The sequence below is a fragment of the Colossoma macropomum genome, unplaced genomic scaffold (assembly GCF_904425465.1).
Source record: "Colossoma macropomum unplaced genomic scaffold, Colossoma_macropomum, whole genome shotgun sequence".
NCBI classification, from domain to species: domain Eukaryota; kingdom Metazoa; phylum Chordata; class Actinopteri; order Characiformes; family Serrasalmidae; genus Colossoma; species Colossoma macropomum.
In genome coordinates, this window is record NW_023494802.1 from 41,760,130 (window position 1) to 41,783,423 (window position 23,294).

A 23,294-nucleotide genomic window follows, 5' to 3' on the forward strand; every position below is an offset into this window, starting at 1 on the left:
TATATATGTATATATATATATTTGTTTGTTCTATTAAATAAAGCTTTCATCAATCATCTTTATTAATTTTTTTTTGTTTGTTTGTTTTGCTCTTGTAACACTGGAGATACATACCACCCATTTTCTCTATTAATCCTACTGATTAGTTTTATTTAGTGCTAAAATGTTGGAGATACTTGTCATTAAATGTTTCTGATCCTCATCCTCTGTTCTGTTCTGTTTGGGTTCATCAGCATTCAGTGGTCAGTTATGCTGAAAAAGTTCCTTATAGCAGAAAGCAGATGAGAGGGAAAAGTGCTTTAGTCTTGATTAGCTGCAGTTTGTCTAGTTTATTACACAGATATTAGCCAGGATTATTAATCAACAATCCAACAGTGTCCTCGTGTGGCTGCGTCTGGAACTACATGACATGATTTTAGTAGTGAAGAGAAAGAGACTCATTCAGTGAGGTTATAAATGTGTTATAATGGTGGGCAGTCTAGTTATGGTTTTAATTTAACTGTCTTTTATATTTAAAATGATGGTAATTAATAGGTTATTATTTAAATGTTTTGAAGCTGAAAAAAGTATAAGCTGTTATTTAAAAGAATACATTTTCATTGGAAGGCTGTTTTTATAAAATATTAAAAAACAGATGAAGTCTTTTTAAAAATAAATTAAAGATTAACATCAAATACTTTCCTTCATAAAGTTAATACACTGTCTGTAGATGAACAGTGGAATTTAGTGGCTGTACCTAAAAGAAATTATTAATGCTTAATGCTGAGTAAAACAACATAATGACATTGACATCCGTAATAACATGTTAATAATGTCAGTAAATGTGTCTGTTTTCCTTTACAACTTAAATCATGATTCAAGATGCAGCCACATGAGGACACTGTTGAGTTTCAGAAACTACACTGAGCTCCTGATCTGCTTCTTCATTGTTCTTCTGATCTGCTTCTAACATTTGTGTCAGAAATGCAGTACAGTGTGTTTTATGGGGGCTGTTTCACCCTCACACTGACAACACCCTCCATTCATCTGTGGTTGAACCTGATTGTAGAGTCTCCACCTCCAGCAGAATTACATGATAAACTGAACAGGACAAACTGGTTCAGAACAGAGCGAGAGAGACTCTGAGCAGGTCATCATTTTATGGAGAGAGAGAGGAATAAATCTAATTCAGAGGAAACACAGTGAGTATCTGACTCTGTACTGGAGTTTCTGAATCAGCACTATAGATGCTGTTAACACAGATATTTACAGTTAACACTAAATAGATTAGACTTGTAACTGATCTGTTTTCATTCAGTGTGTGGCAGCAATGTGCAGGCAGGTCAAAATGTAGGCACTTTGTGAATGTGTCATTAAAATTCAGGCAAGTTCATTCCTGAATAAAGTACCTGCAGAGTTAGGCTAGTGGTGAAACACGGGAGAAAGCAAGCGCGATAATTTCCTAACATTTGATCTTGTATATCTACATTGCATTATATTTAATGTCAGAACTGTGCTGGATAAGAGATGTACTGAAAAAGAACTCATCCAGTTTGGCTGTGTGATCATCACAGAACCTGAATAGAAATCTAATGCAGAGAGTTTGGACTTTAAACAGCTAATTAAAAGGCTTATTTCTACAAGGACTTTTATTGAGAAAGCTTCTTTCACTGTTTATGCTCAGTTATGAAGAGTCTATCGCTGGAAGCTGAGCAAGTTAAATAATGTCACAAAAACCCAAACCCTGGTTTGGACTTAAGCAAACAGACTAGCTGTGAAAACATCTCAAAATATTGAATCTTCTCCACACTGATTTCAGCATGTAGCCTCACTAAGGGTGTGTGTGACTGTAAGGGACCCACCCCCCTCCCCAACACACAGACACACACACACACACACACACACACACACACACACACACACACACACATTTAAACTCCTGGTGTTCACAAGAGCCATAGGTAGAGCACCCCCTTCACACAATGGACACATTGAATATACACACTCAAAACACACACAATGAACAAGTTACATATACACACACTTTAAACACTCATGTACACACATTGCATAAACAAATAACATCAAACACTATCCTGTATGTAACAAGTAGTCTAAAATCACAAACACTAAACACACCCATTACACATATACACACATATTACACTACAAACTCTACACACTAATTTCATATATACACACACTTTGAACACACAGATTGTATACAAACTACATGCACACACACATTAAACACACACATTACATATGCACAAATACAAAACACATACATTACACACACATATTACATACACACATAAACATACACACACTGAACACTAAAACTTTTACAAACATTACACAATATATACACACATATACTCACACTACACACATACTAAATGCACAAATTAAACACCCAAATTACATATGCACATACACTATACACATTACACATATATGCACCCACACACACACACACACACACAAATATTACACACTTATACACACACATAGCCAATCTCTCTCAACTCTCTCCCTTTCTTTTTTATCTCTTTCTCCCTTTTTCTCTTCTCCCTCTCTATCTTATCTTTCCCTTTCTCTCTCACACAGTGAAACTCAGCAGCTCTGATGGTGAGTTTTGGGGAGTGCTGGCTGATGACGAGAGGATTAAAAACAGTTACCGTATTTAAAAGAAGTCACTGAAGTACCACAGTATACTTCCTTACCTGGTGACCAGAGACTTTTCAGATGGAAACGTCCACTTCAGCTAACATTGATCCTGTTCAGACCAACATGACAGCTCAGACAGGAGGAGCCATCTGTGCTCCTGTTCTCCATGGGATTAATATTCAAGGCCCAGTGAATGTAACCATTAATCAGGGAGGTAAGTGATGTGGTGTAAGAAACTGTGTACAAATTAATGGATCTGTCTGTCAGAGCCAAAAAGGGAGAAAGCCAAAAACAGGGTCACAAAAATACAAGCCAGGATCATACAGATTATACAGAGTGAACTAACAAAATCTCTTCCCTTAGCTTGCTCAGAAGAATCTGTAGCAGTACTTTGCAAGGAGGAAATGGGAACAAACAGTCTTTATAGAGTGGCGTTAAAGAAGTTCTGGTGTGACTAGTGGGAAGATAACCTTGAGAATGATTGGTGATTGGAAGTTGACAGGGGGAGGGGGTGATTGTTGGTGGTGTACAGAAATACATTTCATTGATTGCTACACTATATGGACAAAACTATTAGGACACACCTCTTAATCATTGAATTCAAGTGTTTCATTCAGTCCCGTCGCCACACGTATAAAATCAAGCACCTAGTCATGCAGGCTGCCTTTGCACACATTTGTGAAAGAATGGGTCATTCTAAAGAACACAATAAATTCGAGTATGGTGCTGTAATAGGATGCCACTGTTGCAAGTCAGTTCACAAAATGTGTTCTTTCCTAGACATTTGCTTCCCTCCTTGATATTCCATGATCAAATGTGTGTGGTATTATTGAAAAGTGAAAGCTTTTAAAAACCACAGTAAGTCACAAAGTATCTGTCCATGGAAAGTTACAGAGCGGGTCGCCAAGTGCTGAGGAGCATAGTGCATAAAAGTTGGCAAAGCTCTGCTGACTCAATAACTGAGTTAGAAACCTCTGGCATTAACAACAGCACAAAAACTATGTGTTGGGAGCTTCATGGCAGAGTTTCAATGGCCAAGCAACTGCGTGCAAGCCTTACATCACCAAACACAATGCCAAGCGTTGGATGGAGTGGTGTAAAGCGCTGCGACTGGACTCTAGAGCAGTGGAAATGCATTCTATGGAGTGACGAATCACGCTTTTCTATCTGGCAGTCTGGTGGAGGAGGGATAATGCTATGGGGTTGTTATTCACAGGTTGGCCTAAGCCCCTTAATTTCAGAGAAGGGAAATGCTAATGCTTCAGCAGACCAAGACATTTTGGACAACTGTATTTGTACAACTTTGTGGGAACAGTTTGAGGAAGTATGACTGAGCCCCAGTGCACAAAGCTCCATAAAGTCATGACTGGGTGAGTTTGGTGTGAAGGAACTTCACTGGCCCACACAGAGCCCTGACCTCAACCCCATCAACACCTTTGGGATGAACTAGAATGGAGAGACACTTATAGCTGCAAAGAGTATCAACTCCATATTAATGCCTATGGATTTAGAATTTCATAAAATCTCCTGTAGGTGTAATGTGTGGGTGTTCCAATGCTTTTGTCCATATAATGTATTAGTTTTAAGTAGCTTTAACAAAGTTTTGATATTTATCACTCCTCCAGGTCAGGAAGTCCCCAGTTCCAACACCAGTGCAGTTCAGGCTGGAGGCTCTCCTGGTGCCCCTGCTCTCACTGAAAGTAATGTACATATCACTGGTTATTTACTACTTATTCATTTCAAAGTTCTGTAAATGGGCACATTTATTGCATTAAATCTAAACAACAACAACCAGGAATACATGTGATTGAGAAGCCTACAATACATTTTAAAAATAGGATGTGTCAAAATGTTTTATACAGTGGTGATTATTAAAAATTCATTATTGTTTCTGGTTTCAAAGCTGAAACATTTTTTCTCTCAACATCAAAGTCTAAGGTTCATTAGAAGAACCACACATGCTTAAATTTTTGTTTACCTTATATTATCATAATCCAGTAACCTAAGTACTTCCAAACAATCTTAAATACTTCCAAATACTAAAATATTTGTTGGTGGTGTGGTCTGTGTTAACCTTCTGAAATGATTGTATTTAAGTAAAAAACTTAATCCTAGACTTATGGACAAATGAAAGAGAAAAAATAAGGAAAGAAGAAGTCCACCTTTTTGAATGAAATTTACATTAAACAACAGCAAACATTAAAGAATTTATTTTCTGTGTTGAACTCCCAGAGTTGATCACTGTATACAAACAAAGACTGGAAACAAAATTTTGTAGAATTAATGAAAGAATTTCAGAGCATGGAACATCAACTCTGCTGAAAGACATCTACACAGAGCTCTACATCACAGAGGGAGGGAGTGGAGGGGTGAATGATGAACATGAGGTCAGACAGATTGAGGCAGCATCCAGGAGACCAGCAACACAGGAGAAACCCATCAAATGCAATGATCTCTTTAAAGAAAGACCCATCAGAACTGTTCTGACTAAAGGAGTTGCTGGAATTGGAAAAACAGTCTCTGTACAGAAGTTCATTTTGGACTGGGCTGAAGGAAAAGCAAACCAAGACATCCACTTCATATTTACCCTTCCTTTTAGGGAACTGAATTTGATAAAGAAAAAGCTCACTCTGGTTGAGCTTCATCAACTATTTTCCCCATACATAAAAGAACTAAGATCAATAAACTGTGATTCTTACAAAGTCATGTTCATCTTTGATGGTCTGGATGAGTGTCGACTTCCTCTAGATTTCCAGAACAATGAGAGCTTGTGGGATGTAACAGATTCAGCCTCAGTGGATGTGCTGCTGACAAACCTCATCAAGGGGAATCTGCTTCCCTCTGCTCTGCTCTGGATAACCTCTCGACCAGCAGCAGCCAATCAGATCCCTCCTGAGTGTGTTGACCTGGTAACAGAGATACGAGGGTTCAGTGACCCTCAGAAAGAGGAGTACTTCAGGAAGAGAATCAGTGACCAGAGCCTGGCCAACAAAATCATCTCACACATCAAGTCCTCAAGAAGCCTCTACATCATGTGCCACATCCCAGTCTTCTGTTGGATTGCAGCCACTGTTCTAGAGAGAGTGTTGGGTGGAGCAGAGAGTGGAGAGATCCCCAAGACTCTGACTCAAATGTTCTCATACTTCCTGATCTTTCATATCAAACACAAGAATAAAAAGTACCATGGGAAATGTGACATTGATCTTCAGCAGACTAGAAAGGTGATTCTGGCACTGGGAAAACTGGCTTTCCAACAGCTGGAGAAAGACAATCTGATCTTCGATGAGGAAGACCTGAGAGAGTGTGGCATTGATGTCAGAGAAGTGTCAGTGTACTCAGGAGTTTGTACCCAGATCTTCAGAGAGGAGTTTGCACTGCACCTGGGGAAGGTGTTCAGCTTTGTGCACCTGAGTGTTCAGGAGTTTCTGGCAGCCTTATATGCATTTCTCTCCTTCATTGGCAGAGATGGAACCAAACAGCTGACCACTGATCTCTCTAGTATTTTCATACAGTACAAGATGTCAGACTTCCTCAAGGCTGCGGTGGGCAAAGCCTTACAGAGTGAGAAAGGACACCTGGATCTTTTCCTCCGCTTCCTTCTGGGTCTCTCACTGGAGTCCAATCAGACTCTCTTACGAGGCCTAATGACACAGACAGGAAGCAGCTCTCACAACAAAGAGGAAACAGTTCAGTTCATTAAGAAGAAGATCAGGGACAATCCCTCTGCAGAGAAATCCATCAATCTGTTCCACTGTCTGAATGAGCTGAATGATCAGTCTCTAGTGCAGGAAGTTCAAACATACATGAACAGAAGACATTACAGTGTTCTCAGTAAAGTCAGACTCTCTCCTGCCCAGTGGTCAGCTCTGGTGTTTGTGTTGCTGAACTCAGAAGAGGAGATGGATTTGTTTGACCTGCGTAAATATGACAAATCAGATGAATGTCTTCTGAAGCTGCTCCCAGTGATCAAAGCATCCAGAAGAGCTGTGTGAGTATTTTAGTTATGTGTTACTGCAGTGTTTATTACTTCAATGTAAAACTGGATGATATTGCACTGATTAGAATAATGCTTTTCATTAGTTACTCCAATTAGCTTCAAACAAAGCCCATGGGCAGATGGTCAAAATCTGCTTATGAACGTTATCTATGATCTGAAGCTCAAGTCATCTTTGGTGCACGAAAGCCATGAGTGCTTTGTAATCTGCTAACTTATTTAATGAAGGTTGTATAACTCAATAGCTATGTTACCTCAACTAGCATCCATTAGCCTCACACATACCAACTAGACTAACTGTCTTTGCCACTCGTTGCAGAGCAGCTCCTCCTGGTGGCTGGAGGTTTGCCTGGTATGATCGTTTTAGGGGTCTTTCTGCTGCTCTTTCTGCTTTAGGCTTTTCATGTAGGCACATGAAAGGCCAGGGAGATCCTAGAACAGAGGCATACTGCCTAAAAGTACTTACTGTAAATGGAAAAAAAATCTTTGACAAACTAGTCCTGCCTGAAACTGAGCATAGTTTTAGTTCAGGCAGGCCACAAATTCAAGCTCAGGCCACAATCACCTGCTGTTGTCAGCTGATCTCAAAGAGCTGACAGCTCAGCTGATTGCCGGCTATGCTTATAATTGGCTAAATTCTTCAGGGTGCTTATTTAAGCTGCTTTAGCCTGCCATTCTTGGCACTTTTTCTGCAGTCACTTTGCAACCCACCTCCACACAATCTCCTCCTAGCTTTATCTGTATTTTTCCACAACCAGCATAAACTAGCATACTAATTACTAATGTAACTGTGATTATGTGAGTAGTGGATAACTGCCAGTATTTACTGAGTGACTATTTATATGCACAGGCAGCTTCAGACTGACAGGAAGTATACCAAATGAGTCACCATGTGACCCCTGATGTTACTGAGGCTATATAACCCCATAATCACAAATTTGCACAGTTATATTCATAACTAGCATAGTTATTTATGTCCTGACCACCAGTGAAATGGACCACAATGCTCAGCATCAGGTCCAATGATGCTGCCATGTTGACATTATATAATTGAGAGAAAAGTGGCCCAGGATGTGGACAATCTCTTGATGAAGAGACTAGTAGCAGATGCAGGCAATTGATGGTTCACAGCTGTGTATTCCTTAGTGTGAAAAGAAGTAAAAAATGTAATCACTGTGCAATATTAGTCTTGGTTCTTGTGTTTGGTTATTCGTGTACCTTAATGTAACAATATCTCTGAATAAAATCAAACCCAGACTATGTATCATTTGAAAAGCAGAAATTTCAAAGGTGATTTAGAACACAGCAGTATTTAACAGATTTAGATTATATGGACCAAACAGTGAAAAAATTAAGTTTTTATAAATTATTGCATAGTTTAGAATGGTTTTTCATTATGCAAAAGATCTGAGGTTTTCTGCTACTTGTGTGTGGGGCTGTGTGAATTGTGGGTAATGTTTGGAAAAAATGAGCCATGCTTTTAAAACCGTGCTTAAACAATTGTAGAATGTTAATTAAATAATGTTGATGTTGATGAATAATGAAGAGACAGAGTTAAATGTGTGGCAGTTTATTAGGAGAGGCCAGTGAAAATCTTGGTAAATGGAAACTGAAACTGGGGATCAGTAATGTTCTGTTAAGCCAGGCATGCACAGTATGATTTTCGAAATGTTGTCCTTTGGTGACAACCCACACTGCATGTTTGAATCACTTATCAGACAAAGCTGGTCTGTATCCTCACACTGTATGGAAGTGCTCAGTCTAACATACTAAGATGTGAGGGTTTACTCTGTAAAACACATCCCCTATGGACAAATCTATGCACAGTTACCAATAAAGCCATTTAATTCATAACAAATTTGCTCAACTATTGAGCAAAAATGTAGAGAAGGCTACAGTTGCTTTGCTAACTAGTGCAACACTGTGCCCTGAAACAGAAAGCATGAAGATAAGATGATATACTTGGGGAGTTGAGGACAATACAGCCTATCTAGAGTCTACTTTGCAATGAGAATTAAAAAACAAAAAAACTGTGTTTATTCTCATACCATCTCATTTCATTTGTCCCCCCCATGAAATGTTGACTTTGCTGCCTATATTTAGTTACTTGTGTTCACCTAGTAGAGCAAGTGGCTTGTCAGTGTGTGTCTGTATGTTTTTTTGTTTTGTTTTGTTTTTGTGAAAATGCAGTTTGTGAGATGCTCAAACTGAATGACATGGAACCAAAATGTCAGAAATCCATTCAATAATCTGACCCGTCAATCAGAGCTTGTTTGGACATTTAATCAGGCATTTTTTGCCCTCTCACAATTTATGTCAAATGGCAGCCAATGAAGCTGAAGTTTGGCTGTCTATTTAATTATAATTTACATACTTTTTTACAATAATTTTGAATACATGTTTGCTTTCCAGCTGTGTGTAAATGTTTGGTTTCTTAGTGACAGACATAACAACTGAATTTCATCCTCAATAGAGTAGTTCCTAATTAAGTGTTGGAAGATAAAAGTCCTAAATTAAGAAAACATTAACATCTATAAATATAATTTGTGCTAAAAATTCTTATCTTGTCCTTGTCAGACTTTTAAACTAAAAACTGGATGTTTTTGTAACATGACCCACTGATATATCATTATTTCTTTAACTGTGTGTTCGTGTTTAGTTGTATGTGTGTGTGTTGGTACGAGATTGTGTGTGTGTGTGTCTGTGAGATTATGTGTGTATGTATGTTTGTGAGATTATGAATGTGTTTGTGTGTGTGATGTCAATGTTCTGATATATCATCATTTCTCTCCCAGACTGTATAACTGTAATCTCACAGAGAAAAGCTGTGAAGCTCTGTCTTCAGCTCTCAGCTCAAACCCTTCAAGTCTGAGAGAACTGAATCTGAGTAAAAATGAACTGCAGGATTCAGGAGTGAAGCTGCTCTCTGCTGGACTGAAGAATCCACACTCTAAACTGGAGAAACTGGAGTAAGATCACTTTATCACTGAGGATATACAACACACACCCTCACACTTTCATAGGTCTACATGGTTTTATAACTTTGTAACAACTTCTCACACAGATAAGGCACATCATAACAAACCATAACAAACAGTCAGAAAAATAATAATCAGACTCCACTTTTACAGTGCTGCCATTGCTGTGCAGTAAAGTATCTGTGAGGAATCCAGTTCAGAGGAAAACACAAATTTCACTCCTTACAGTTCTTATTGATTGATAAAACATATTTAATGAAACTGTGTTTGATTTAATCTTCATTGTCACTTTCTTAGCATATCTCTTGGAGATATGTTAATACAGTCTTATTTCTTTCACCCATTTTTCACATATTCTCTCAAATCAGTTATCACATCTCACAGGAAAACACAACTCAATTGAATAGCTGTCTAAAACAGAAGGAAAACATTTAATAAATGCACAAAGGGAATGTTCTCCTAATCATATTTTCAGCACCTGTTTGATCTACATAGTGCACAAGTGTACACATTCATAATGTAATTTTCACATTATGGTGAATGGCACAGCATGGTGTCTGGTGAGAAAAGCAGCCCAGTGGCCGGTGGCATCCCGCTGGGGTGACGCTTTCTGTTACATTTAAAAGACTTCATGAGAGATGCACATGGCCAGTACAATTGCTGTTTATTGTTGTTGATGCTGTTACTCATCACTTAAAGGAATGTGTACATGTTTGTTCCTGTTGTTCTGAGTCTGGGATGGGGGTTGAAGGGATGATTTGTATGCAGTGACAAGATGGGTGTTCACCAGTGGCATGAAACCTGTGGTTAATGGTGACCTTCCCCCACCAGCGTAGTGCTTTATGTTCCTATTTTCATTTTGCATTGAATAATAGAGCAGTTATTGAGTAGAAATTATGGCTTCAGCTGACTCTTCTTCCGAGCATCACCACAATACATTTTAGTGTAATGTACTGCATATGTCCCAAAAGCAAACAAAAACAAATCACCCAAAATATTCAGAAACAATTTTTTTGTTTGAAACACAGGTGAGAGGAGTAGAGGGCAACATTGCCAAAAATCCCTAGTCCTGAGTATTGATCAGTAGAGGGAGAGACTGTGCCAGGGCTCAAACTGAATGTCTTAGCAATCATGCCACACTGAACTAAAATTTCCAGTAAAATTTAGGCAAGTCAATCATAGATGTCATCAATCTTGGCTTGTCTGAGATTGAAGAAAGATGATAGATCTAACCCAAAGGTCTACACTACAGTATCCTACACAAACAAAAAAAAATCTATAGGTAAGCCTTTGCACAAGAATAAATTTACCTGTTACACATATTTCTACTGATACATATGGTCGATCTCTGGTTTTACACCATTTGGGACAATGCTGCTCTCTACTATTCTCACCTTTTTCAACGAGTATAGCAAAAAGCAGAAACAACATTTCTGAATATCTCAGTGTAGGGGTTTGTGCAGGAAATTGACTATAGTGTCTGCTAGCATCAATTGGCTGATTGTTTTATATTCTCAATAGTTAAGTCTGTCATTATGTAAATCAATTTTATATAATGACAGTCTCACCTGTTATCTGATCCTCATCTAATAAATATTGTCTACAGTCTCATTTATCCACGCTGACAGTAGAAAACTGTCTACTGATTGCTGAGTTAACAATTGTGCACTATGAATTTCACACAGGTGCTTAATGTCGATGTAACTATGAGAGTATTTTCTGTAAGCTGTCACTACATGCTTTTCTTTTGTTTTAAAGTTATCCAATGAACTTTTCTTGTTTACTGTGTTAACTGCTTTGAACATTTACATGAAACATGAGTGAAATCAATAAGAAAGTGTTAGAACACATGCAGAAGGACACTTCAACTTCTCCAAGAGACTGTGAATGAACATTAAGGTTATTACAGTTTCATTAAATGTATTTTAGCAATTTAAAAAACTGTAAACATGAAGAAGGCCTGCAATGATGTCCGTAGAGGAATATGTGATAGGTATGTGTGTTATTGCATAAAGACAGTTTATACAATGGCAGTCTTACCTGTTGAGATTTTGAAAAAATACAATGGAAGCTACAGTGTGCCAACATAGATTTGGGTTTGAAAATAAAAAAAGCAGGTTTTATTGAGCAGCAGCCCATTTGCCTTCTTTGTCTTCTTCTTGTTTTTCTTCTTCTTATTATTATTATTTTATTTTTGCTGTTCTGGCTGCATGAATATGTGAAGGCCATAATTGCTAATGATAGACCATATTACATCACTATATCATGCAAAAAAAAATATTTTTACTTTTTGATAGGCATGCCTCTGTGGGATAAAATGGGGCAGGCCAAAGCTGTAAAAAAAATTATGCAAAGGGATGCCCTATTCCACCTGTCATGTGACACTGTAGCATCCAAACTTATTGTTTACATTGTGTGAGGCCTCTTAGTGAGTCATTTGAAGGAACTGATCAACAACTAATTGTGTAACTAATGGGATTCCCTATGAATAAATATACGAATATAATATGTTTCACATTTACATCACGTTGTCTTATATTATGCTATCAGATGAACTGATCTTTGCTAGCTAGCTAGCTGCCTGACATATAGGCAGCTATTTGAAAGAAGCTGACATTAGCTTATGTCATATCACAAGCTAACATAGATGTTAGCTTCGAAGACAACATCTATGTTAGCACCTGATATGAAATAAGCTAACTTTTGGCATTAGCTTCCTTCTAGCTTGTGACATGAGCTGCTAGCTATGTTCTTGAATGTGTTTCTTCTTGATAACTTGATAAACATTTTAAAAATATGACTTCTGAACTGCAAAGATATATTCAATCAATCAGGATAAACTGTACATCATTTTGTTTTTCAACATAGATATATGTATAGGTTTTGTTTGGAGCTCTGTGTGAGTAAGAGGTGTTTTTCTCCTTTTTTCAGGCTGATGAATTGTAGTATTACAGACAAAGGCTTTGCTGCTCTGGCTTCAGCTCTAAAATTAAACCCTTCCTCTGAACTGACAGAGTTGAACCTGAACTCCAATAAACCAGGAGAGTCAGGAGTGAAGCTGCTCTCTGATCTTCTGGAGGATCCACAATGTAAACTGGAGATACTTCAGTGAGTTACCTACACTGTCTCTACACACACACACACACACACGAAGGCAATGCAAATCATGTTCCTTGTTTTACTTCTATTGAGAACTCTGGCAGCTGCATTTTGAAACAACTGAAGCTGTTTGATTGTCTTTTTTGGGAGCCCAGTTAGGAGACCATTACAGAAATCAGTCCTACTATAAAGAAAGGCATGGATGTGATCTGTTTTAGTCAGGAAATCTCTAATGTAGTTGATGTTCTTAAGGTGATAAAATGTTGAATTAGCAATTGCTTTGACATGACTGCTAAAACCAAGATCAGAATTTATTAGTACACTAATGTTATGTGGTAGTTCTTTAGATTTTAGGGCTCCCAAATGCGGATAGATAACTAGTCTCTGCTTCTCATGGCTATTCCCAAATAAAATAATCTCTGTTTTATCTTTACTTAACTGCAGAAAGTTTTGTCTTATCCACTTAGTGATGTGCTCAAGGCACTTACAAAGTGAGTGAAGGGGGCCATAGCTGTTTCGGAAGTGGGCTGAGTAAATCTGAGTATCATCTGCATAGCTGTGGCAAGATATCCCATAGTCTTGTAGTATTTGGCCAAGAGGTAGCATGTACAAATTAAATAAGACCCAAGAATTGAATCCTGGGGAACACCACAGGTCACAAGCACTCTCTCAGAAGTCATTCTTTCCTTGCAGGTATGAACTGAACCATTTTAGAACAGAACTTGAGGTTCCAACCCAGTTTTCAAGTCTATCTATGAGAATTTTATGATCAGTTAGGCAGCGCTGAGTGTAAGGGCTGGCTCCAGGGTGGCGCTCCTGGCCAGCAGAGGGAGATGACACACTCCTCCCAAGTCCAATCAAGCCCAATATACTACACCTGGGCAGAGGGCTTCATAAGCTCAGAGAAGGAGACACACATTGCTGTGTCTTTGTCTCATCTCGAGTCAGCAGAAACAGCTGGTAATTTGGGTTAGAGGGTTGAGTGTTTTGCACTCTCCCTTACTTTTTGAGTTTCTCCAGCCTCCTCTTGAGGTTTCCTTCTCTGCTCTCTGTCTATTTCAAAAGAACAAAAAAAGGAACATTTCTCCCTTGTATTCAGTTTTGGTTCTGTTTCTGTTGGGAAAATCATTCATATTTTTTAATTATACATTTTTCTCTTGACTTCTAAGAAAGCCAGTTTTCCCCTGGCGTCCTTTGTTCTTGTTTCCTGCCTGACAGAAATGGGTGGGTTTATAAATTCGGACAGCTTTTCCCACCAGATTTCAGGCAATCCCAAATAAGGGTGCTCCTTACAGCAGCCTTCATCACCACTTCGCTGGTCAAGCAGTAGAGTGCTCATGCAGCATCCATAGGGCCCGGGTTTAATCTCCAGACTCACCACGTGTTCAAGTGCTTTAGTTTAACTCCTCCTTCTGTTGTACATAAGCTTGGCGCTTGGGTTCTGTGTCCCCAAAACCTGTGGTGGCTCACCTGGTAGGCCCTGGGCTATGACTCAGACAGCCTGGGTTCACATCCTCTGTCTGGTAAGCCATCCCATGTTACAGCTGAGAAGAAGCCAAAAAAGAAAACAAAATCCACTTTTGGCTTTGTAGTGCTCTTGAATTGTCTATATATAACATGCTCAGACACTGTTGCTAGAAAAAAAGAAGAAAAAAACAGAAAATAAAAAAACTAAAGAGCTGAGCTAAGATTCTGTGTTCAATGAAAACAGATTTAATTTCAAATATGAAGTGAACAATTCAATTCATTTCAAAACAATTCATTTCAAAATATTGAACAATTTGCTATAAAATGAATATACTCCAATAAATTACTAATAGCTGTTATTTAAATTAATAATAAAATATTATTAGTTGTGTGTGTGTTGATCTTTAAGTGTGATGAGTTTTTCTCTTCTCGGCAGCCTGTCTGAATGCAGTATTACATGTGAAGGCTTTGCTGCTTTGGCTTCAGCTCTAAAATCAAACCCTTCATCTTACCTGAGAGAGCTGGACCTGAACTACAATAAACCAGGAGATTCAGGAGTTAAACTGCTCTCTGGTCTACTGGAGGATCGACACTGTAAACTGGAAATACTACAGTGAGTTACTGACTTACTGACAGAGAGAGAGAGAGAGAGAGAGAGAGAATGTGTTGAATAGGTAGAGTCTAAAAGTGTGTATCAGTGAACGAATATACGTAATTTTAGGTTGTTCAATAAAAAAACAATATATAATTTCACAGATGAAATACTGAACAATCTTACATAAAAACAATAATAAATTAAACCATCATATAAATAATCAAATGTTATTAGTGTTTGTGTGTATGTTTGTGCATTGTGCATTTGTGTGTGTGTGTATGAGTGTGTGTGTTAGTGAGTGTGTGTGAGTGTGTGTATCTGTAAATGTAAGGAGATTTTCTTCTCTCTGTAGACTGCATGACAACAGTATTACAGATGAAGGCTTTGCTGCTCTGGCTTTAGCTCTAAAATCAAACCCCTACACTCGCCTGAGAAAGCTTAACTTGAGCTACAGTAAACCAGGAGGATCAGGAGTGAAGGAGCTCTCTGATCTACTGGAGGATCCACTCTGTAAACTGGAGACACTACAGTGAGTTACTGACTTACTGTTTCTACACACACACACACACAAAGTACTGACATACTGAAATAAAGTACTGATCAGTCTCACATAAAAATGAACATACTGCAATAAATGAACCTGTTACATAAATAAACTTACAGGAAACATTATTTTTTGTGCTGTATTTATACCCATTCAATATTTCAGCTCAGTTCAGTCATTCTGTAAGAAAATAAACTCAGTATTTAAGATGGAATTTAGAGTATGAGCAAGCAAATGTTCATTTTGCATGCTTTCATGAATTAAATTTGTTTTTCCTTGATTTTTTCATGGAGGTCCATAACATGGCTGGACAGGCCCTAGGTCTTTTGGTGTTGACCCATAAGTGTTAGTCCATGTCTGACAGTTCTCTTTTATTCTCTGTCTTACAGCATCTGAACACCATTTAGCTGATCTGCTCTCACACACAGAGGGTTGTGAGGACAGGATGAAGTCTTACTACAAACACACAAACTCAGTATATGGCTCTACATGGTGCTCAGTCCATTGATCTGAGAACTCCAGCAGCTTCTTTGTTTGATGTGTTCATCTCCTTTTCCCAGTGAGGTTCTTCTTGACAGCTACACATCCCACAGCGCTGAGTAGTCTTCTGACAGTGGAAGGATGGACAGACACACCTGTGGATGTTTTCAGATCTGAAGCAGCTTGATTTTCTCCTCTCTCTCAAAGATGAAAGCTTTAAGTGCTGTTTATCTGATGGGGGCAGTTTTGGGGTCGACCAGCTCTTCCAGGTGGTTGTTAGGAGACACATTTCCTCTGTAGCTTTTAATCAGTTTTTGAACTTGTTTCTTTTCCTTTTATTTTCCTTTGACTTTTTCCTTCACTTTGCAAGAAGATTATCTTGTATCTAATCTCCTCACAAATTTCTCCTTAAAAATATTTAACTTGTACTCTGGCCTCTTTTGCATAGTACTGTTTACTACACTTGTAATTTCATCAAACCATAACGCATTATTACAGCTCATAAACCTACATTTTCACAGTAAGGATGTTTTGGGTTTAAAACTCTAAATAAAACATTAATGTAGTTTGTCATTTTAAAACATTTTGTTGCATGTGGTTACTTTCAATTCTTTGGTAAAAGAACAACAATAATAATGTATAAAACACCTGATTTCTTACTTCAGAATTTGGTAATCATGAATTAATCAGCTATATAAAGTTAATCATAAATTAATATATTCACTTTATAACAGACATAAAAGATATTACTTCACAATGAACTAATGAGCATATATTTCATAATTAACCAATTATGTGTTAACCACGAATTTGATCATTATTAGTTTAGAAAATAACAGTTTAATAACCACTTTTTCTATTAGGTTTTAATTAATTAATAATAAACAAATCAGAAATCAAAATGTTATTCAATATGTGACTATGTGAGTATATGCAAAAAAATTAAAGAAATAGTAATAATGATTGGGTCATTATTAGCAAGCAACAGTGATTTTCATGGTCATGTTTTACAAATTATGTCCAGCATCTAATCTAAAGTGGAGAAAAATGTTTATTTAAATATCTATAAATTTCCCCAAGTCATTTACAAACTTCCTAATTCTAGAATAGGATACATTAGCCCATAGACAACCTCAATATACACCAGGAGATGTTAATCCATTATCAACCTCAACTAACACTCCTATAGACTAGAATAAGAGACAATAATCCACATTACTTCACATTTCACTGACAGTTTGTCATTTAAGTTATCATGTGTTTTACTTAATTATGTTGTTCCTGATGATCTTTAACTCATAATGAAGGACAGCAACACCAACTAACACATAGTAATTACATAATTACTAGGCAATGCTTAGAACCATGTGAATTTGAAGGTAGAACATGTGCACAGCCATATTTCTGTGAGCCATCTCTTCAGTTGACCCAGCCCTCAAAAGGACTTTAAAGAAAAAATGATGACAAATTCCCAGCTAAAAGTGAACTCAAGAAGAAAACAATGATCCTGACTACACAAACAGGCTGACATCATCCAGTGCAAATCATCAGAATAAGGTTAGTGTGAATTTTCAGCTGTTTGCCCTGTAATGCTGAATATCAATATAGGCCACTAAATTGCATTTAAAAAAAGGTTTCAAAGCTTTTAAAAGGATGAGGTAGCCTTTTTTTTAGGTAGATTATGATGAACTGTCCACTTGAAAAAGTAGATCTTAAAGTATGGGCACCCCTGGTTTACAGCTTCATAAAAAGATTTGAATTTAAAGCCTGTCTCTGAATTACTGGTACAGCCTGTAGCTTGTTAGCACTCTGGTGAACAAGTTTGGCATATGCATCACATTGTGTTCATGCTGTAGTTAATGAAAAGTCAAACACTGTTGTGAAATATAGTATGATCCTTTTATTAGCTAATTATCATTGTCAGGTACACTGACAGTTTTGCCTCTACTTGGTCAATGTATGCATGTGTGTCTGTCATTACTAAAGCAACCACTTGGATATGTGAGCAAATGGGACTAAAGTCTGACCTTCAGATATAGTCACTGCTAACTTAAAATCTGAACAGTCAGGGTTAGGGTTAGAGTTAGATTTAGTAGAATCTATTACATTTAACTTCACATTTAAATGCATTAAATAGATATTTAGTGTGTATTTTAGCAAAAACATACACCCCATGTCTGGCTCTGTGACAGGCCATTAGTCACTGAAGAAGGGGACAATTTATTCTGCTACTCTATTGCAGTGTTGTCTCATCTGCAACACTATTGCAAAGTGTTGTCCCACCCAGTGTGCAAAATACCCCCTGATAGTCAGGGAGTCCCATGTTGGCTGGCTTCTCTACCATTGACAGACTGCTAACTCATTCACCATAGTAGAAATGAGGAACAATTCACTCTTTCCACAAAACTCTTGGAAAACTGGGCAAAAAAATGAGTAAAAAATGAGTAAACTTTTTTTATGAGCAAAGTTTTTCAGAGGTATCCTAGGCATAGATACAGTTGCTAGTCTATTAAGGACCAACTGGGTGACCCAATCTGTAATAGCCTGAGACCAGTGCTGCATATCTCGTTAGTTCAGAACCTCAAAGACAGAAGCTCACTCTCTTGTCGGAGAAGCAACTAAGCAATAACCTTTCCCTCAATTTGTATTTAGGCTAATGTTCCCTAATAAATATCATAACTTTATAATAAGTAATAAAAATTTTAATTTTGACACATTCAGCGAGGTCCAAGAGGATAATTAGGGGGTCCTGGAGCCCCATGGTCCTCCTGTGTGTCAACTTTTGGTCTCACCTGTGATTGGTAGAGCAGCATATCATTCCATCTTCTTCAACCTGAAAAAATGTTCCAGCACTTACTCCAGTGACAAATTAACCCAGTTCATACAAGTTTAAAGTGAAACAGCAGTGACCTTTTTGTGAACAGAGGTAATTGCTGAAAAACCCTAATTTCTGACTTGACAACCGAAGGCTTCTCAGGTAAAAGATGGAAACTTCCACTCCAGCTCACACCATTCCTATCCAGGCAAACATAACAGCTCAGAGAGGAGGAAACATCAGTGCTCCTGTTCTGCATGGAAATAATATTCAAGGGTCAGTGAATATAACCTTTATACAGGGAGGTAAGTGATGTAGTTTTTATACATCTACTCATAGAATTGTATTTTTTACTTTTTAGAATAAAAATAAAGACATTTACGCTATGCAATAACTCATATGTAATTATAAAGTGACCAAAAGGTCAAACAAGTCAACAATATACTATTTTGGATTTTATTAGAAATCAGCCCTCCTTTACTGTGATGCAGCTTTACATACTCTTGGCTTTTAGTCAAGCAGCTTCATAAAGAGGCTCTTTGAATGCTTTTCCAACATGACCGAAGAACTTAGACATGCTGAATGAATAATAATCATTATTAATGTACTATCCTAAAAATGGATTCTCAATACATCTATTACATCACAACTCTAAGTATCTATATGCATTTAGATGAAAACGTTTTTAAGATTCTGAAAAATGCATATTTTATGTTCCAAACTTTTGACTGGTAGAGTTTTTATCAGCTTTATCAAGGTTTGTTTTTAGCACATGCAGTTCTAGGAAGTTTTGTTCTGATTTTCCTTGCTATCCTTCATTCAGATAAGGAAGGTTCCAGCACAGTTCAGACTGGAGGTGCTACTCTTCTCACTGAAGGTAACATCTGTATATAGATATCTATGGTAATTAGCTGTTTATTCACTGCAGGGCACAATTTTTGGGCATATTGGGCATACAAATTGCATAAAAACCTTGAATTATTTTTTTTTTTGTTTAGGCATAAGTATATTTCTTCCTGATATTATGTTTTCATCACAATTTGGACATAAATGAAACCTAATGTGAGCTGTAGTACAGTCATGTATTGGCTAATATGAAATAAAAAACTGGGATTTTTACTGCCTCACAAACTGAGCTTGCTAGGGACCTACTAAAAATAATAAAAAATCTTACGCCAATTTTCACTCATTTTTGTTAACCCGGGAAGTTATAGTCTAATGATTTTCTTGTTCGTTTTGTAGTGTTCAAGTTTGATGGGAATAAAACCTAACTTTAGCATTTCTATCTGCTTATCAGAATTGATCAGTGCATGCAAACAAAGCTACAAATCTAAACTGGCAGAAAAATATAAAAGTATCAATGAGGGGATTTCACAGCATGGAAGATCAATCTTTCTGAATGAGATCTACACAGAGCTCTACATCACAGAGGGAGGGAGTGGAGAGGTCAATAATGAACATGAGGTCAGACAGATTGAGGCAGCATCCAGGAGACCAGAAACACAGGAGAGACCCATCAAATGCAAAGATCTATTTAAAGACAGACCCATCAGAACTGTGCTGACTAAAGGAGTTGCTGGAATTGGAAAAACAGTCTCTGTGCAGAAGTTCATTCTGGACTGGGCTGAAGGAAAAGCAAATCAGGACATCTTCTTCATATTTCCACTTCCTTTTAGAGAGCTGAATTTGACAATGAAGAAAAACCTTAGCCTGATTAAGCTTCTCCATTGCTTTTTCCCCAGAAATAAAAGAAATACAATTTGTAGACAGTAATGCCCACAAAGTCATGTTCATCTTTGATGGTCTGGATGAGTGACGACTTCCTCTAGATTTTCAATACAATAAGAGATTGTGGGATGTAACAGATTCAGCATCAGTGGATGTGCTGCTGACAAACCTCATCAAGGGGAATCTGCTTCCCTCTGCTCTCCTCTGGATAACCTCTCGACCAGCAGCAGCCAATCAGATCCCTCCTGAGTGTGTTAACCTGGTAACAGAGATATGAGGGTTCAGCGATCCTCAGAAAGAGGAGTACTTCAGGGAGAGAATCAGTGACCAGGGCTTGACCAATAAAATCATCTCACACATGAAGTCCTCAAGAAGCCTCTACATCATGTGCCACATCCCAGTCTTCTGTTGGATTGCAGCCACTGTTCTAGAGAGAGTTTTGGGTGGAGCAGAGAGTGGAGAGATCCCCAAGACTCTGACTCAGATGTTGAGCCACTTCCTGATCTTTCAGATCAAACACAAGGACCAAAAGTATCATGGGAAATGTGACACTGATCCTCAGCAGACTAGAGAGAGGATTCTGGCACTGGGAAAACTGGCTTTCCAACAGCTGGAGAAAGGCAATCTGATCTTCTATGAGGAAGACCTGAGAGAGTGTGGTATTGATGTCAGAGAAGTGTCAGTGTACTCAGGAGTTTGTTCCCAGATCTTCAGAGAGGAGTTTGGGCTGCACCTGGGGAAGGTGTTCAGCTTTGTGCACCTGAGTGTTCAGGAGTTTCTGGCAGCTTTATACTCATTTCTCTCCTTCATCAGTAGAGATGCAACGAAACAGCTGATCACTGATCTCTCTGATAGGTCCAAAATGTCAGATTTCCTCAAGTCTGCAGTGGACAAGGCCTTACAGAGTGAGAAAGGACACCTGGACCTTTTCCTCCGCTTCCTTCTGGGTTTCTCACTCGAGTCCAATCAGACTCTCTTACGAGGCCTAATGACCCAGACAGGAAGCAGCTCTCACAGCAAAGAGGAAACAGCCCAGTACATCAAGGAGAAGATCAGGGAGAATCCTTCTACAGAGAAATCCATCAGTCTGTTCCACTGTCTGAATGAACTGAATGATCAGTCTCTAGTGATGGAAGTCCAAAAATACTTGAGCAGAGGATATTATTGTTGTCTCAGTGGAGTCAGCCTTTCTCCTGCCCAGTGGTCAGCTCTGGTGTTTGTGTTGTTGAACTCAGAAGAGGAGCTAGATGAGTTTGATCTACAAAAATATGATCCAACAGAAGAATGTCTAATTAGCTTGCTTCCAGTGGTCAAGGCATCCAGCAAAGCTGGGTGAGTTGTTTCTGTCACTAATGGTTTACTAAAGTTTGTTTGTCTCTTATGTAACACAATATTCTAGTTTACAGTAGTTATTCTAATACATTTCAAATAAATAGTTCATAATTTTATAAATTTGTGCATGGGGAGGCAAAGACACAAAACAAAATTCTTAACAGGTCAGTGTTCAATGAGAGTACAAACAATAATAAAAAGAACTGTGCATAGCACAGTTTTGATGAAAAGTAATGTGGTTCTTTGGTCCTTTTCATTCTATTTACAAGCTAAACAATAACTAATACTAAATGTACAACTTTGCCCTTTGTTCCTGCAAACCTCCAAAATTTAGGTGATTGCAGGCTGCAATAATAATGTAATGGGTTGCACTAATATTGTGTGTTTTATTTCTCTCCCAGGCTGTATCGTTGTGGTCTCTCAGAGAAAAGCTGTGTAGCTCTGGCCTCAGCTCTCAGCTCAAACTCCTCAAGTCTGAGAGAACTGGACTTGACTAACAATAAACTGCTCCAAGATTCAGGAGTGGAGCTGCTCTCTGCTGGACTGAAGAATCCACACTGTAAACTAGAGATACTGAAGTGAGATCATTTTATAACTGTAGGCACAGATCTATGTCTTTCACACTTAAAGTGAGAAAATATGACAGTGCAGTCATGATTTTGAACTGTAAGTTTTTTAAGGTTTTAATAGACCCTTTGCAAAATTCTGACATGTCTCATCTTCCCAAGTTATTCTTGGTAAGTCCATCAACCTTACACCTAATCCACCTGGTAACATCTGAAGCACACAGAGGAGTACATTTGAAATATTCTTCATTCAAACATGAACTGGCTGTCTAAGATGTTCAGTACAGACACAGTCATAGAAGTTGTAGGCAAATTATTATTATACATATATATTACAATATAATAATAATAATAATAATAATAATAATAATAATAATATGATGATGATGATGGACACCAGTCTAACAGGACTAACATTAACATTGGTTAACACTAAGGAGACAGTAAGTAATAAAAATAGTAATCATTTTCTCAGCACACAGTGTGTGTGTGTGTATGTATGTGTGTGTGTCTGTCTGTCTGTCTGTCTGTCTGTCTGTCTGTCTGTGTGATCTCAATGTTCTAATGTATCATCACTTTTCTCACAGACTTTGTAGGTGTAATCTTACAGAGAAAGGTTGTGCAGCTCTGTCTTCAGCTCTCAGCTCAACCTCCTCTAGTCTGAGAACTGGACCTTAGTAACAATGAACTGCAGGATTCAGGAGTGGAGCTACTGTCTGCTGGACTGAAGAATCCACACTGTAAACTGCAGAAACTAGAGTAAGATTACTTTATCACTGTGTGTGTGTGTGTGTGTGTGTGTGTGTGTGTGTGTGTGTGTGTGTGTGTGTTCACCTGTCAGTGTGTGGCATCTGTCCTCTCTGTAGGCTGGAAGGCTGCAGTATTACAGATAAAGGTTGTGCTTCTCTGGCTTTGGTTCTAAAATCAAACCCATCATCTCAGCTCAGAGAGCTGAACCTGAGCTCCAATACTCCAGGAGAGTCAGGAGTGAAAGAGCTCTCTGATCTACTGGCGGATCCACACTGTACACTGCAGAAACTACAGTGA

General features: G+C 38.1%; 1 protein-coding gene and 1 pseudogene across 1 annotated transcript; both read left to right on the forward strand.

The window, feature by feature from the left end:
* Nucleotides 1-2,589: 2,589 nt before the first annotated feature.
* LOC118822486 (NLR family CARD domain-containing protein 3-like) lies at nt 2,590-16,026 on the forward strand. The gene is made up of 8 exons (XM_036591565.1): nt 2,590-2,863; nt 4,275-4,349; nt 4,882-6,637; nt 9,439-9,612; nt 12,553-12,729; nt 14,624-14,800; nt 15,135-15,311; nt 15,716-16,026. The coding sequence occupies exons 1-8, from the start codon at nt 2,728-2,730 to the stop codon at nt 15,720-15,722; spliced, it is 2,679 nt and encodes an 892-aa protein (XP_036447458.1). The 5' UTR covers nt 2,590-2,727; the 3' UTR covers nt 15,723-16,026.
* Nucleotides 16,027-18,790: 2,764 nt separating this feature from the next.
* LOC118822943 lies at nt 18,791-23,294 on the forward strand (annotated as a pseudogene).